Source organism: Camelina sativa, chromosome 15, assembly GCF_000633955.1.
Source record: "Camelina sativa cultivar DH55 chromosome 15, Cs, whole genome shotgun sequence".
Lineage (NCBI taxonomy): Eukaryota > Viridiplantae > Streptophyta > Magnoliopsida > Brassicales > Brassicaceae > Camelina > Camelina sativa.
In genome coordinates, this window is record NC_025699.1 from 7,223,348 (window position 1) to 7,238,236 (window position 14,889).

The 14,889-nt window shown below is 35.0% G+C and overlaps 8 protein-coding genes across 9 annotated transcripts; 5 read left to right on the top strand and 3 right to left on the bottom strand.

The window, feature by feature from the left end:
- On the top strand, positions 18-961 carry LOC104748204. The gene is made up of 2 exons (XM_010469881.1): positions 18-129; positions 219-961. The coding sequence occupies exons 1-2, from the start codon at positions 18-20 to the stop codon at positions 959-961; spliced, it is 855 nt and encodes a 284-aa protein (XP_010468183.1).
- LOC104745833 (lectin-like protein At3g16530) lies at positions 3,139-4,216 on the bottom strand. Its single transcript, XM_010467188.2, has one exon. The coding sequence runs from the start codon at positions 4,182-4,184 to the stop codon at positions 3,354-3,356; it is 831 nt and encodes a 276-aa protein (XP_010465490.1). The 5' UTR covers positions 4,185-4,216; the 3' UTR covers positions 3,139-3,353.
- On the top strand, positions 4,793-6,354 carry LOC104745834. Its single transcript, XM_010467189.2, has 3 exons — positions 4,793-5,412; positions 5,637-5,904; positions 6,004-6,354. The coding sequence occupies exons 1-3, from the start codon at positions 5,329-5,331 to the stop codon at positions 6,156-6,158; spliced, it is 507 nt and encodes a 168-aa protein (XP_010465491.1). The 5' UTR covers positions 4,793-5,328; the 3' UTR covers positions 6,159-6,354.
- LOC104745835 (lectin-like protein LEC) lies at positions 6,476-7,484 on the bottom strand. The gene has a single exon (XM_010467191.2). The coding sequence runs from the start codon at positions 7,435-7,437 to the stop codon at positions 6,616-6,618; it is 822 nt and encodes a 273-aa protein (XP_010465493.1). The 5' UTR covers positions 7,438-7,484; the 3' UTR covers positions 6,476-6,615.
- LOC104745836 lies at positions 7,809-9,247 on the top strand. Of its 2 annotated transcripts, XM_019237067.1 has the most exons (5): positions 7,809-7,945; positions 8,213-8,266; positions 8,370-8,535; positions 8,624-8,891; positions 8,981-9,227. In XM_019237067.1, the coding sequence occupies exons 3-5, from the start codon at positions 8,452-8,454 to the stop codon at positions 9,133-9,135; spliced, it is 507 nt and encodes a 168-aa protein (XP_019092612.1). In that variant the 5' UTR covers positions 7,809-7,945; positions 8,213-8,266; positions 8,370-8,451; the 3' UTR covers positions 9,136-9,227. The 2 variants fall into 2 exon arrangements, with proteins under 2 accessions (XP_019092612.1, XP_010465494.1); XM_010467192.2 differs by lacking the exon at positions 8,213-8,266 and having other exon boundaries at positions 8,422-8,535; positions 8,981-9,247.
- Positions 9,483-10,360, top strand: LOC104745837. Its single transcript, XM_010467194.1, has 2 exons — positions 9,483-9,656; positions 9,761-10,360. Exon 2 carries the CDS (start codon positions 9,824-9,826, stop codon positions 10,256-10,258), a length of 435 nt encoding a protein of 144 aa, XP_010465496.1. The 5' UTR covers positions 9,483-9,656; positions 9,761-9,823; the 3' UTR covers positions 10,259-10,360.
- LOC104745838 (cytochrome c oxidase copper chaperone 1-like) lies at positions 10,953-12,285 on the top strand. The gene is made up of 2 exons (XM_019237074.1): positions 10,953-11,107; positions 11,843-12,285. Exon 2 carries the CDS (start codon positions 11,844-11,846, stop codon positions 12,066-12,068), a length of 225 nt encoding a protein of 74 aa, XP_019092619.1. The 5' UTR covers positions 10,953-11,107; position 11,843; the 3' UTR covers positions 12,069-12,285.
- LOC104745839 (metallothionein-like protein 3) lies at positions 12,339-13,156 on the bottom strand. Its single transcript, XM_010467195.2, has 3 exons — positions 12,918-13,156; positions 12,700-12,747; positions 12,339-12,615 (listed from the first exon to the last, which is right to left on the bottom strand). Exons 1-3 carry the CDS (start codon positions 12,965-12,967, stop codon positions 12,504-12,506), a joined length of 210 nt encoding a protein of 69 aa, XP_010465497.1. The 5' UTR covers positions 12,968-13,156; the 3' UTR covers positions 12,339-12,503.

The following is a 14,889-nucleotide window of genomic DNA, read 5'->3' on the forward strand; positions in this document are numbered from 1 at the left end:
GCTTATCGGCTTTGTCAATGGAGCCGTCAATGCTCCAGCTCAGACTCGCCTCGTCGTCAATGGTGAAGTCTCCAACGAGGTCCCAAATCCTCAGTACGAGTCGTGGTTCTGCACAGATCAACTTGTGCGGTCTTGGTTGTTTGGTACTCTGTCTGAAGAAGTCCTTGGTCATGTTCACAATCTGCAAACCTCTCGCGAGATCTGGTTGTCTCTTGCAGAAAATTTCAACAAAAGCAGTGTTGCTCGAGAGTTCTCTCTCCGTTGTAGCCTCCAGCTCCTTCTCAAGAAAGATAAGTCTCTGTCTACCTACTATCGCGAGTTCAAGAACATCTGTGACTCTCTTAGCTCCATTGGAAAGCCAGTTGACGAGTCTATGAAGATTTTTGGTTTTCTCAATGGCTTGGGGAGAGAATATGATCCGATAGCCACAGTCATACAAAGCTCTCTGACAAAGCTTCCTACCCCAACGTTCAACGATGTGGTCAATGAAGTTCAGAGCTTTGACTGCAAGCTCCAATCCTATGAAGATGCTACTGCAGTCACTCCTCATCTTGCCTTCAACACGGAGAAGACGAACCCGTCTGACCCTCAGTTTGCTTCAAGAGGTCGTGGTCGCGGTTCTGGACAAAACAGAGGAAGGGGAGGTTACTCTACAAGAGGAAGAGGTTTCACACAACACCAATCTTCCTCACCATCCTCTGGTCAGCGTCCAGTGTGTCAGATTTGCGGTCGTACTGGCCACACTGCTCTCAAGTGCTACAATCGCTTCGACAACAACTACCAAGCTGAGGCAGTTCAAGCCTTCTCGTCTCTTCGAGTCTCTGATGGCAACGAGTGGCATCCTGATTCTGGAGCAACAGCACATGTGACACCCTCGACGGACAACTTACACTCTGCAACAACCTACGAAGGTAATGACACAGTTATGGTAGGAGATGGAAACTTTGGTGGACTCACTTGAGCCCATCTCCACTATGTGGCTTACATTCACGTGAGGTATAATCGTATAGATGTTTCTATAGATTGAAGATGAGAATAAACAAACCAAATCCCTACATCCACGCAACGAAAACGGTTTTGTCTTATTATATGAAGGAGAATAATTGTGTCTTATTATTATAAAATTAAGGTTTTGGTCTTTCTTTATTGGTTAATTTTCATTTAATATTTTTTTATTTTTTTATTTGCTTTCTAATTGTTTAATTGCTTTAAATAATATTTAAGACTCAGTTAACACAATACATTCAATTCATACATTAAAATAAAATTATAATTGAAAATAAAATAAATTATGCATTAATCATATTTCAGCAAGTAATAAAATAAAATAAAATAAATTATGCATTAATTATAAACATTCTCTGATTCATTAAAAAAACTAATTTATATGTCACTTCATAAGTAATTTATATGTACTTTAGATTGATCTTAATTAGAAACAGCAGTGACATATAAATTAGTTTTTAAAAAAAATTATATGAACTTCAATCTAAAGATTTTTTAAAACCCCAAGAATAACTTCAATCCTTTTGTTTTTTTTTTCACTCATCAATTTAATTTATAGTGCTAGATTTCATACTAATGTTTTCATCTTTAGAGGATTTAGTTAAATGGTATTTTAATAATTATATTATTTTCTATATTTCACTTCCAGTTAAACATGATTTATTTTTGGAATCATTTTTTCATTTTACTTAAATCAAGAAAATCAACTTTTTTTATAATTAAGTTCTTTTTGTTCTCAAAAACCTCAAATCTTAAATAATATAAATATTAGATTGATCTTTACATATTTATCTATTAGATCACAAAAAATAGACTTTACAAAATAAAATAGAGTTTATAAATGGATAATTATATTGATCATTCTAAATTATTAAAAATGATACATGAATATGTGAGATAACTAGAGTACATAATAGAGAATTAGAGATGAATCTTTTCAACTTCATGACCTTATTGTGTTGTGAATATTGTAAGAGTATGAAAAATAATGACTTATAAGATGATAATCTAAAATAGATAATGAAGATAAACCTTTTAAAACAGATTCTCAAATAAATTTGATTTTTTTGTTAAAACCAACATATGTGAATTTAAATTTAGCTATGGAAATTTTAAAAATAAATATGAATAGATTAGAAAAGCAAGAAAAATAAAAGACATATTTTATTTTTATATAAATAAAATAAAAATTGAAAACAATGTTAATAATATATAATACTTGATTACTTTCTAAATTAAAATATAGAATCAAACTCTTACAACACATATTAGATATAACAACATTTGATATTGGTGAGAAAGGAGGAGATAATGATTACTTATAAGATGATAATCCAAATTAGATAATGGAGATGAATCTTTAAATATAAAAACAATGTAATATATATATATATATCATGTAGTCTCTAAAATTAAAATTTAGCATTAAAATTTTACAATGATATTTCATTTGTTTTTTTGTAATCCATACAACAAAAATAAGTAATTGAAAACATAAAAAAAATGATTTGAGATATTGTGGAAGAGAATGAGAGAAATGGAAGAGAATAAGAGAATGTGAAAATGAGAAAGTAAAAATTGTCAATATGAGAGAATGAGGCAATGCTTATTTATATGATAAGAATTGATGGAAGATACATTTAGAATTATTGGAGTTACAAATATTATTTATTGTGTTTGAATAAAATTGAGTGGTGAAATATGATTAATGCATAATTTATTTTATTTTCAGTTATAATTTTATTTTAATGTATGAATTGAATGTATTGTGTTAACTGAGTCTTAAATATTATTTAAAGCAATTAAACAATTAGAAAGCAAATAAAAAAAATAAAAAATATTAAATGAAAATTAACCAATAAAAAAAGACCAAAACCTTAATTTTATAATAATAAGACACAATTATTCTCCTTCATATAATAAGACAAAACCGTTTTCGTTGCGTGGATGCAGAGATTTGGTTTGTTTATTCTCATCTTCAATCTATAGAAACATCTATACGAGTATACCTCACGTGAAGACGTCTGGATGTATTACTTGATGTTGATTTCGAGCTTAACTCAATCTCCTTATCTTGTGAAAATCATGTGGTTCAAGCAAATCCGGTTATAAATAAATTTAACTCAAAAGAAAAAGAATAAATGTAAGTTTCTTTTATTGAAAATATCTGAATTATTCAGACTGAATACAAATAAGGCAATACAGAGAAGCCACAGATTTGGCTCGTTTTATTCAAACATTAATCATAATTATTCACTCTACGGTACTTACCACTGAGTAGTAAGTAGTACAACAATTACCAAATAAATGCACACCATACCTAGCCAAACTGAACCGACCAAACCGGTTTAGTTGTTTTTGGCGGCGTTTTCGAACGACCAGCTCCAAATGTCGTGACGCTCAACGGCACGTCCCATGGAACCAGCGAAGCCGACGTACATGTTTTGAAGAAGAACTTCATCGAGCACTCTCGGACCTTGGAGCAAAGGCTTCTTAGGTTTCTTAACGTTTTCTGGCGCGATCGTAACGGTGAACCTAGAGTCTTTGCTTCTGAACTCGACCCAAGCCTTGAACCTCTCTCCACTGCTCAGATTCACATCTTTGAACGACCAAACTTTCCTTTTCCCGACCAAAGTCTGAACCCAATAACCAGCTTTCTCAGCGACAAGGGAAGTCATCGAGTTGATGTTGACTCCGACATGGTTACCACTAATGTCCATGAACTCATCGTTTTGAAAAGTGTCGAATTCGACAGCGAAGATGTGGTTTTCTGGCTTCCCATCGTTGGTTTTGTTGAGGATTCCGAGATATCCGCCACCGGAAGCGCCGGAGTTATCAGCTTCGGGGACGATGACGAAGGCAAGGCCTTGACCGGAGTTGGGTTTAGTGCGAGGAGTGATGGAGAAAGTGAAAGAAGTTTCAAACGAAAAAGGAGAAGAAGTTTTCGAAGGTTTGAATGGGATTGGATTGATGTAAAGACCTTTACCGTGAGATAATGGGTTCTCATCTCGGGTCATGGATAGTGCTCCGGATCGGCCTACGCCATCAGAGGAAGGACCAAGCTCGGCGTCTCCTAAGAACAACAAGTTGTTACCATCGAAGGATTTGAAGTTGAACTTGACGGCGAAAGCTGCGTTAGCTAAGAACAGAACAAGAAAAAAGAGTTTGTGAATCTGCATTGTGTTGAATAATGATGGATGATGATGAAAATAAATGAGACTGATGATGTGTTTATATAAGGGTTGAAACGTAAGCCATCGAGTTTGAAACTTGAACTTATTATTCTAAAATAAAGTTGGTCAAATAAAATAAGCCAAGTGGACGCGTTAGTTACAGACGCCGCCACGAGGGCCTGGCAGTGGAAATGGTACCAGATGTTTTTCAATAATGATCCAAATCTTATCCGTTTTGTTAAATAAATATTATTTGATTTTGAGTAATAATTGATTCTATTACGTATTCTATTACGTACGAAACATTGTTGATTTATTCTTGCCTCGTGTAAAATCAAAATCTATTAGACATTGACACATTTAGTTTATATGATGAATATGATAAAATAGGATCTGTTTCCCTAACGTGGATGCAAACTTACTATGTTTTTCTACTGACGTCAGAATAAATAAGTAAATACGTTTTATCTGACGACGATGGTGAACGATGGCACACGTTATAAATTGGGCCGGTGTAAATGAAATAGCCCATATACTCGGCCCATAAAATCAATTGACGGCCCTCTCCTAGATAATATCAGGGTTTCGCCGGTTGTATGTTTTTCTTAATCTTCTTCTTCTGTTAAAGGTTTGTTTTTTTTTTCTCTCTGCAAAACTATGTATCGTTCTCTTGTTAAGATTCTGGCAATTGAATATTAGAGAACATTTCGTGTTTTAGGGTCCAGTACAGGGTTTGGGATTCAGGATTTTATGTTTTAGGGTTTATCAGAATTGTAGCTACGAGATGAACAAATTATCTCAGCCAAATTGAATTTTTATGGAGTTAGATATTTACTTGGTAGGATAGAAGCTGAACCGATAGTTAGGTGTTTAGGATGATGCTGGTACATATGATATAGCAAAACACATGGGAGTAGCTTTAAGAGAGGTGGGTCTAACGAGAGTCTTTGAAATATATCGTAAACAGACTAGTATCCACAGCTTCTTGTTTTGTTTGGATTAAGTTAGGGTGTGATTTGGGTATACAGAAGTAGGTTAACATAGAGATTTACAGGATTAGGAAGATTTGACTATGCCACTTATCAAATCTATATATTTTTTTCCTATGTTCTGAGCCTATTTGTTTCTTGGAATCTGTTTAAGACTAGAGATGGAGTTGGATCCAAAGAAGTTTGCTCAGCTTTTGGACAAAATTGAAGCTGAAGCCGATGAGTTTCTACTAGCTAGAAATCAGGTACTAGAAATCTCTTTGGTAGTAGTATCTCTAGTTTGAAATATTCACTACTTCATTATTTCATAATATGATTTGTAGAAAGTACTATAACTTCCTCTGCAATTCACAAGCTTTTTGTTATATTCTTGTTCTGCAGCTTACTTTTGTCTTTGTGAGGGATCAGTTAGGTTGTTAGGTTAATAAGGTTTTTTTAACCAAAATGGAGCTTGTAATATGTGTAATAGATGGTGGAGAATGACAAGGAGAGGAATGCAAACCGAGAGGCTCTTACAACACTTAGGAAGAGAGCTAGGACAACAAAGACTAGTGTTCTTTCTCCATTCGATTCTATGGTGAAGGATACACATGGAAGCTCAACCAAACCTTTGGTTCAAGAAGTTTGCTCCACGTGTGGATCCCATGACTCTACTGAACCCACTTGGATGATGCTCCCGGGAGCTGATCTTTTTGCTGCCGTTCCCTTTCATGCTGTGCATACAATGCTTGAGAAAGGTTTTGACTTTTGATCTAGTTCACAATTTTGCTACTCTCCTAAAAGACTAATATAATAGCCTCATCAGAAAAGGCTGATTGTTATTTGTTACTGTGTAGATGAAGAGAGATTGGAGTTTGAATCGAAGAAGTTGCAGAGCTTAGTGAAGGAGAAGGCTCTTTTCATATCGGAACTAGGTGCTCTTGCGGATAGTACGTCCCCAGGCGTTATCAGGTCGTTGGTGGCATTAAAGGACAAACCTTTAGTTAAGTAGAAGTAGAGCAATGCTGGATTGACACCAACAATGTTGTCCATTGATTCGTGATATTGAAGTTTTGATGCCCCTATGTTATGAAAAAATTCATCGTTTCTTGTACTGTATGTTGGAAATTTATATGTTATATTGTTGGATTTGCGTACATACATCAATTTTGTTATTTTGGAGCTTAGTTCGATCTCTTACCTTGTGACATCAGTGTTCAATCAAATTCAGTTAATCAGTTAGAAATACAATAATTTTTTTAAAAGTATCGTTTATATTATTAAACTCTGAATTATTCAGACTGAATATAACAAATATGGAAAATGCAATGCAGAGTAGGCCACAGGTTTGTTTGGCTTATCTTATTAAAACCTTTATTTATTCACTCTAGTTACCACAGAGTAAAGTACAACAATTACCAAAAACAAAGCAGACGACACTTCGCCAAACTGAACAGAACCAAAACAGTTTAGTTGTTGTCGAACGACCAGCTCCAGATGTCATGACGCTCAGCTGCACGTCCCATGGAACCAGCAAAACCGGCGTACATGTTTTGAAGAAGAACTTCATTGAGTACTCTCGAACCTTGGATCAAAGGCCTCTTGGGCTTCTCAACGTTTTCAGGCGCGATTGTAACAGTATTCCTAGAATCTTTGCTTCTGAACTCGATCCAAGCCCTGAACCTCTCTCCACTGCTGAGATTCACATCTTTAAACGACCAAACTTTTCTTTTCCCGACCAATGTCTGAACCCAGTAACCAGCTTTCTCAGCGACAAGAGAAGTCATCGAGTTGATGTTGACTCCGACATGGTTACCACTAATGTCTCTGAACTGTTCGTTCGAGAAAGTGTCGAACTCGACAGCGAAGAGGTTGTTTTCTAGCTTTCCATCGTTGGTTTTGTTGAGGATTCCAAGATACCCGCCGCCAGAAGCGCCAGAGTTATCAGCGGCTGGGACAATGACGAAGGCAAAGCCTTGACCAGAGTTAGGTTTGGTGCGAGGGGTGATGGAGAAAGTGAAGGAAGTTTTAAACGAAAAAGGAGAAGAAGCGTTTGAAGGCTTGAATGGGATTGGATTGATGTAAAGACCTTGACCGTGAGAGAATGGGTTCTCTTCTCGTGTCATGGATAGAGCTCCGGATCGTCCTGCACCATCAGAGGAAGGACCAAGCTCTGCGTCTCCTAGGAATAACAAGTTGTTGCCATCAAAGGATTTGAAGTTGAACTTAACAGCGAAAGCTGCGTTAGCTAAGAACAGAGCAAGAAGAAAACAGAGTTTGTGAATCTGCATTGTGTTTTGTATGTTGTGTGTTGATTGAAGTGTGATGGAAATATTTGGAGATTGATAAATGTGTTTATATAAGAGCTAAACGTAAGCCATCCAGTTTGACTATTCAAAGGTAATAATAATTGGAAAAGTGGTCAAATAAAATAAGCCAAGTGGGATGCGTTAAAGATGGCTGCCACAAGGACACTGACAAGGGCCTAGCCGAGCACTGAAAATTTTTATGGACCCAGCCAGTTGCACTTGATGTCTTTTAGTGAACAAAACTTATACTACCGTTGCCGATGGCGGGGATCGATACGCACACTTTAATAGAAATTATCAAAGATGTGAAAAGTGGGCCGGACCTATCATAGCCCAAATACTCAGCCTAGAACTCAATTTGAGGCATTTGTTGTAATTACATTGTTAGATTTGCTAACTTTTTGTCCCTCTCGTGTCACCGGAGATTTTCAGTTTTTCACCGGTGGTTCTCTGTTTTTTGAAACTTCCTCCGCCTGAAATTTATTTAAAGGTACGATTTTTATTTGTTCTTCCTCTTTCTTTCTGATTAACTTTGTACCGCTCTTTTTTTTGTTAAGATAATCGTTGGATTAAAATTGTTATCGAATCGTTTATAAATTTCTGTGCTGCTGTTGTGATTGCCTTCGTTATTGCATCGTAGCAATGAGATTTCGTGATTTTTTGGGTTCAGGGTTTAAGCTTTTAGGGTTTATCGGAACTGTCAATCACTTTAAGTCGCTATCAATTGTTGAATCCAGTACTCATTTCATTTTAACAGAACTTGAAATCTTAAGTAAGGATGAACAAAACACATGGACTGGCTTTAAGAGAGGTGGGTCTAATAAGAGAGTCATTGAATTTTAGCTTAATCAAACTAGTATCCGCAGTATAACCATAGCTTCTCTTTTTCTTTTTCTTTTTTTTTGGCTTCGTAGTTAGGGTTTGATTTGTGCATAGAGAAGCCAAACTAAACATTGAGATTTTTAGGATAAGGAAGATTTGACCATTCAGCTAGAGATGGAGTTGGATCCAAAGAAGTTTTCTCAACTATTGGACAAAATTGAAGCTGAAGCTGATGAGTTTCTTCTAGCTCGGAATCAGGTACTAGAAAATCTCTTTGGTAGAATCGAATGGAGAAAGAAGACTAGTCTTTGTTTAACCAAAATGGAGCTTGTAATATGTGTAATAGATGGTGGAGAATGACAAAGAGAGAAATGCGAACCGAGAGGCTCTTACAGCACTTAGGAAGAGAGCTCGGACAACAAAGACTAGTGTTCTTTCTCCATTCGATTCTATGATGAAGGATACACATGGTAGCTCAACCAAACCTTTGGTCCAAGAAGTTTGCTCCTCGTGTGGATCCCATGACTCTAGTGAACCCACTTGGATGATGCTACCTGGAGCTGATCTTTTTGCTGCGGTTCCCTTTCATGCTGTGCATACAATGCTTGAGAAAGGTTTTTATCTTCTTCACAGTTTTGTTACTCTTCTACTTATATATAATAGCCTCATTAGAAAAGGGTGATTGTTATTTGTTGCTGTGTAGATGAAGAGAAATTGGAGTTTGAATCGAAGAAGTTGCAAAGCTTAGTGAAGGAGAAGGCTCTTTTCATATCTGAACTAGGTGCTCTTGCTGATAGTACGTCCCCAGGCGTGATCAGGTCGTTGGTGGCGTTAAAGGACAAACCTTTAGTCAAGTAGAAGAACAATGTTGGTTTATCCATTTCTGATGTTGAAGTTTTGATTAATGTCACTTGTATTGTATGTTGGATCATCTTTAATATTAATTAAATTTTACAAACTTTATTTTGAATTGATGATTGCATTTTTTAAATTATTCAAGGATGTTGAATCAATTGATTTAAATATTATCTCATGTGTTTACCAATTTCTTGGATAAGTTTCCATACAAGTGGCATTATCTGTATAAATTAATAGTATATTCTTATTGTCTTATAAATTCAATTTTTTTTCTTAACAAATCTGTCAACTATAAATTAATTTATAATATATATAATCGGAAAGCAATCTTTATGCGGTGGGTTTGAATTTCAGCTGAACAAAAGAGAAGCTGCCAAAAGAGAACTGAGGAGAGATCAAAGTCAAAAAAAAAAAATCTTCTTTTGCATCAAAACAAAATTAGGGTTTTATCCATAAACAGTTCCCAGAAGTTCTCCTGTGGCTCCCCAAAACCACCACAGCTTAAAACATCATCATCACAGGTTTGAAAGTTTGAAGCTTTAACATCTCTGTTTTTGGAGTTTGCATAAAAATTGGGTTTTTTTTTTTTGTTCCATCTGTTTTTTTTTGACCTTTTTCTCGATAGATTCTTTGATCATCACTCAGCAGAAAGCTCGATTCTTTATAATTGGGAATCAACAAGGGTCCGATGAATTCACATCTCTTCCGCGTAATCTGTATACTCCATTCGATAATCGCACTTACAAGTGGAACCCTGATGATGTTCTACACAGAGAAAGCTTCCATCTTTGGTCACGGTAGTGATATAGCAAACAAGCTCAAAGGATCAACGCCTCACGACGAGCAGCTCATCCAGATTTCTCAGTCATTCTCTGGTTTGCTTCTATTCGCAATCGGATTAGTGCTTTTCATGGTGTCGTTTGTGAAAGACAGAGAGTTTCATAACTTCTTTGCTGGAGGTTCTGTGATTCTCTATATCCTTATGGCTCTATGGAGAGTTATGTTTGAGTGGAAGATTGAAGATCTTGCTTTTGAATGTCCCAAGCAAGCTCTTGGAGACATTGCTTTAGCTGTCTCATGGGTGTTCTTCCTCGTTTATACATGGAGAGAGAAGTACGATTGATGTTTTGGTTTTTTTGGTTTTCTTCTTCTTAATTTTGTGGGCTAATGCAAAAAGATGATGTGATTTTGTTAGAAAGTGGAGATCAAACAAACTATTGTTGGATTTTGATAGATTCAGAAGATGATCAACAAGTGTCAATGAAAATGGTTTAATTTTTTTTTCAAACTGTGAAAACATCACAATGTTTTGGTTTCATCTGAAAGTGTATTCTTATCTGTGAAACTATATCTTTGTTTTTCTCACATTCTACAATCTAGACAAAGTTCATATTCTAAGAATGGGATGGTTCTGTGGACAATCACATTCATGATTCATTCCAACTCGCCAATTCCAGAATCATTAACTTGAATTCTCTACTAACTCCTCTGCATATAGCAAAAAATGTAGCTTTCTTTTGTTCCAGCCTCTCTCACCCTTAGCCCTCAGTGTCTGTTCTAGTTGACAGAGAATTAAAGAAGAGTAAAAAATCTCTATAAACATTATGTTTCCATCTTCCTTCCCACTTTGTCCTCAACATCAATACCAACCTGAACACTCCGGAAGATATCAAAATTGAATTGCAATTTCAGGCAAGTGTCATTCTTCAAAGTTATAATAAAATGGGCCTAACCCATTAATAGACCAATCATAAGGGCCCATAGCTAAATTAGATGTTTGTGTATGTGTGTGTGTATGTGTAAGTGGAACATTCAAATCAAAATTTTCTTATTTGGTGGCTTTAACTTTGGAATTCGCCTTATTGTTCAAGCCAGAAGCCAAGTGTTCTTCTTTCCTTTTCATACCTGTCGCCGACATTTTCACCGGTTCTCTGCTCTTCGATTTGTTCTTCCTCTGTAAATTTATTCAAAGGTTGCTTCTTTTTTCCCTCTTTTTTGAGAAATTCTTGTGTCAAGAATTGTAAGATGTTGCAAAGGAAAAAGGAAGCATTTTGACTTTAATCTTTGGATTTAGTTCGGCTTGCTTGCTCGTTGAATTGGATTGTTACCGAATTGTGTTTTATGAGTTTGATCTTGTTGTTGTTATCTTCTTATGAATGAGATTTCGTGATTTGAAGGTTCAGGGTTTTGGGTTTCGTGTGATGTTTCTCTTAGGGTTTATCAGATTTGTTTATCGTGTATAGATTAGAAATTTAGAAATCAAACAAGGGCTTCATTTTCCAATTTTCAGATGGGTTTATTGCGCATTTTAGAAATCGATAGAAAAAAATCTTGAATTTTTAAGCCATTGATTTGTCATTTGTGATCAGAAGAAGTTCTCAATAAAATGTCTTTTTTGGTAGATTTTATGAAGCCCTTGTTTTTGATTTCTTACCAAGTACAAGGCTGTCATGTTGTGCCCTTGTTAACTCTTATTAAGCTTGGTTTTGGGAACCAAACTTGTTGTTTCGACCTTTCTTTGTGTTTGATAATGAGCATATGCGAAGGTTTAAGGACTTGATTTTGATCTTTTAACAGCGTGTTTTGAAAAGTTGATTGATGAGGTAGGTTTGTTGTGAATACCAAATAGGATGTGTGGAGAGAATCTAGCTCATGTCACTTATGTTAATTAAAATTCTTCCTCGTTCTCTGCATTATTATATGACAGGATGAGTGATCAAACAGCACAAAACGGCTTGAGTCCTCCACCCATTCCAGAGCAAACCAAGGCTGCTGCCTCAGTAGAAACGAAACCAAAGAAGAAGATATGTTGTGCTTGCCCTGATACCAAAAAGCTAAGAGATGAGTGCATCGTTGAGTATGGTGAATCGGCTTGCACAAAATGGATTGAGGCTCATAAAATGTGTCTCCGCGCACAAGGTTTCAACATCTGAAGCTTTTTTTTTTCTTTTTTTTAATACGTAGTTTGATCATCAAACTTTGATGGATCAAACAGAATGAGCAACGTAGATTGTTCATCGCCCGAAATGGGTTTAGGATATATAACCGGAGGTTAATTCTCCATGAGATTATTATGTATGCATTTTGGTTGGATACAATCCCATTTTGTTGTGATTGAAAATAAAAGTTCAAAGAAACCATTTTTTTTTTAATTATCTTGCAAGTGTGTTGTAGCTTGATTGATAGGTAAGGGAAAGAAGATGTTACCAATAGAAATATGATATATTGGTGGATAAGGGGGCAATAACCCATTACATTACATCAAATTCACACCATACAAGAGTCATAAGAGAGAGAGATATGAGCTCAGTATATGAACTCACATCATATTTTATTCATATTACATTTTGATAAAGATGAAACTTTATTTAATTGGGGCAGCAAGTGCAGTTGGTGCAGCTGCAGGTGGATCCGCACTTGCACTTGCAATTTGCGTCGTTCTCCTCTGCACCAACGTCCATGATCATGGCCTCCTTGTAGCTGCATACAATATCAATTTTGTTATATCATCATGATCTCTTTGTATCATCATCATCACCATAACAATCATCTTATTATTATTACCTCTCCTGAGTCTCGACGATGTCGAAGGTGTAGCTGGAACCCTTCTTCCTGCGGTCACAGAAAGAGAAAGCATAGGTCAATCAAGACAAAGATTATAGTTGCAGACATAGATCGAGTATCAAGATCCAAAAACAGAGAGTAGCCCAACAAATATGGATCTTACAATGAAATCAGAAACAGACTTTTTCATGAAACAAAAAAAATAAGAGGAGACTTACACGCACTGGGTCTTGTCAGCACAGTCGCAGCTTCCGCAGTTGCTAGACATGATTGAGATTTTGAAGAAGGCTTGAAGGGGTTTGTTTGAGTTATGTAGTGATTTGAGTTCTTGCTATGTTTTGTGATGAAACTTCAATGGCAGTGTAATTTATAGAAGGACAGAGAGTGGAGAATCTCTACAACTTATGTGACAACCGAATCTTTGTGGGTTAAGCCTTTCGTTGCCAACCTCTCGTGTCCATTTCACTCCTTTTTTCCCCACTATATTCGTGATTCCTCCAATTATTTATTTTCCGTAAATCATTACAACTTTATTTCGTACACGGTACACGTGAAGGGTGGGTGAAGATTTAAATGTTTTAGTTTTTTTTTTTTTTACTTTTAAGTTTTAAACAAGATCTTTTTTGGTAAAACATTAATCTTTAAATGTAGTACTTAGGAATTAGGATATTCGGCGTAATCTTTTTTTAACTTTGCAAAACTAATGATTTCTCAAAGATTCCAAAAGGATGTGATTTGAATGTAGTATATCTTTTTTACCAAATACTGACTAAAATTTTTTTTTCTCAATATAGTACTAACAATCAATTACAATCATTAGAAGAATATGAGTTGATCCAAAAAAAGATAAATCATTATAAGAATATTAGTCGATTTATCTAATGTTAAGTTCAAATACTATATTTCATGGGAGAGCTACTAATATTTAACCAAAATTCTATATCAAAACTAGAATACAGTCTAAAATATAAATTCATTACTTTTTATTTATTAGTTTATTTTTTATGTATGGCTATTTTTTCTTTCGTAAAACCATTATATTGATGAAAGATAACAACATAAAACCATTATTTGTCTTTTATATATACGCAATTAAATTATCCTAATAATTTGATTATTGCATTCGTGATTCTAGGATATAATCTTGTATGTACATCCTTCTTTGTTTGTGATTGTGATCGCAACGATTTACCATTAAATTTATAGGTAGCAAATTCCAACAATTTTCCAATGCAAATATATTAACTCTTAATCATAGTTGTTTAGTCTGATTGAAATGAAAGTGGAAAGTAAATACTTTTATGGACACAAGCCTTAATACACACAAGAGTATCAAAGTACAACAGAAGCTCAACTGCGCACGCGCACTGTACCTTATGTACTTTGTCTGATTTTCACAATAAGACACATATGTAATGAGCCACAAAGGTTTGTCGTTTTGTTAATAAAATCTATTTACTGAGGGAAAAAAATAGTGGCTTTCTGTCACTTTCAACTTTTATTAATTTGGGATTCTTTAATTTGTAAATTAGTGTGTTTCACAAATAATTTATTATTGGCTTAGTGGCTCACTATATTCAGTGGTAGATAGAACAATCTTTCTTTTTTTGTCCAACTTTTTTATTTTCAAAAATAAACAATCAATTTCATATCCTCAGCTAGATTAGGAAGCCTGTGACGGATGACAATCTCATGTTTATTTCCACTGTGTCTCTTTTTATCCACCAAAATTTATGGGCTCTAATAAATGGGCTTCTCCAGCAGCTGTTTGTTAATAGAATATCAATAGTGGAAATAAGAGAAAATAAGCTATATAGGCCCAAAATAAGACCAGCAGGCAGCAGGGATCTCTGTTTTTTTTTTTTTTTTTTTTAATTTTGTTGGTAAATATATTTTCAACTAAAAATGTAAAATGTAGGTGTTATTATGATCTAGTACAAAAAGGATGCTAATATAAATAAAAATACATACTTATGTCACACTAAGAGAATTGTTTTTAAAAGTAATTTAATGCAACATTTTTTCAATACTTACTGTATTAAAACTTTATCTTTCTCTCTCTCTTTTTTTTTTTGTTAACATCTAAACAAACTTCATCTAATAATAGCACTACACATTGATGACCATTTACTGCTCTTCTTGTGTTAAAAAAAAAACAAAATCAATTAATTGAAACTATCTATAATCAGG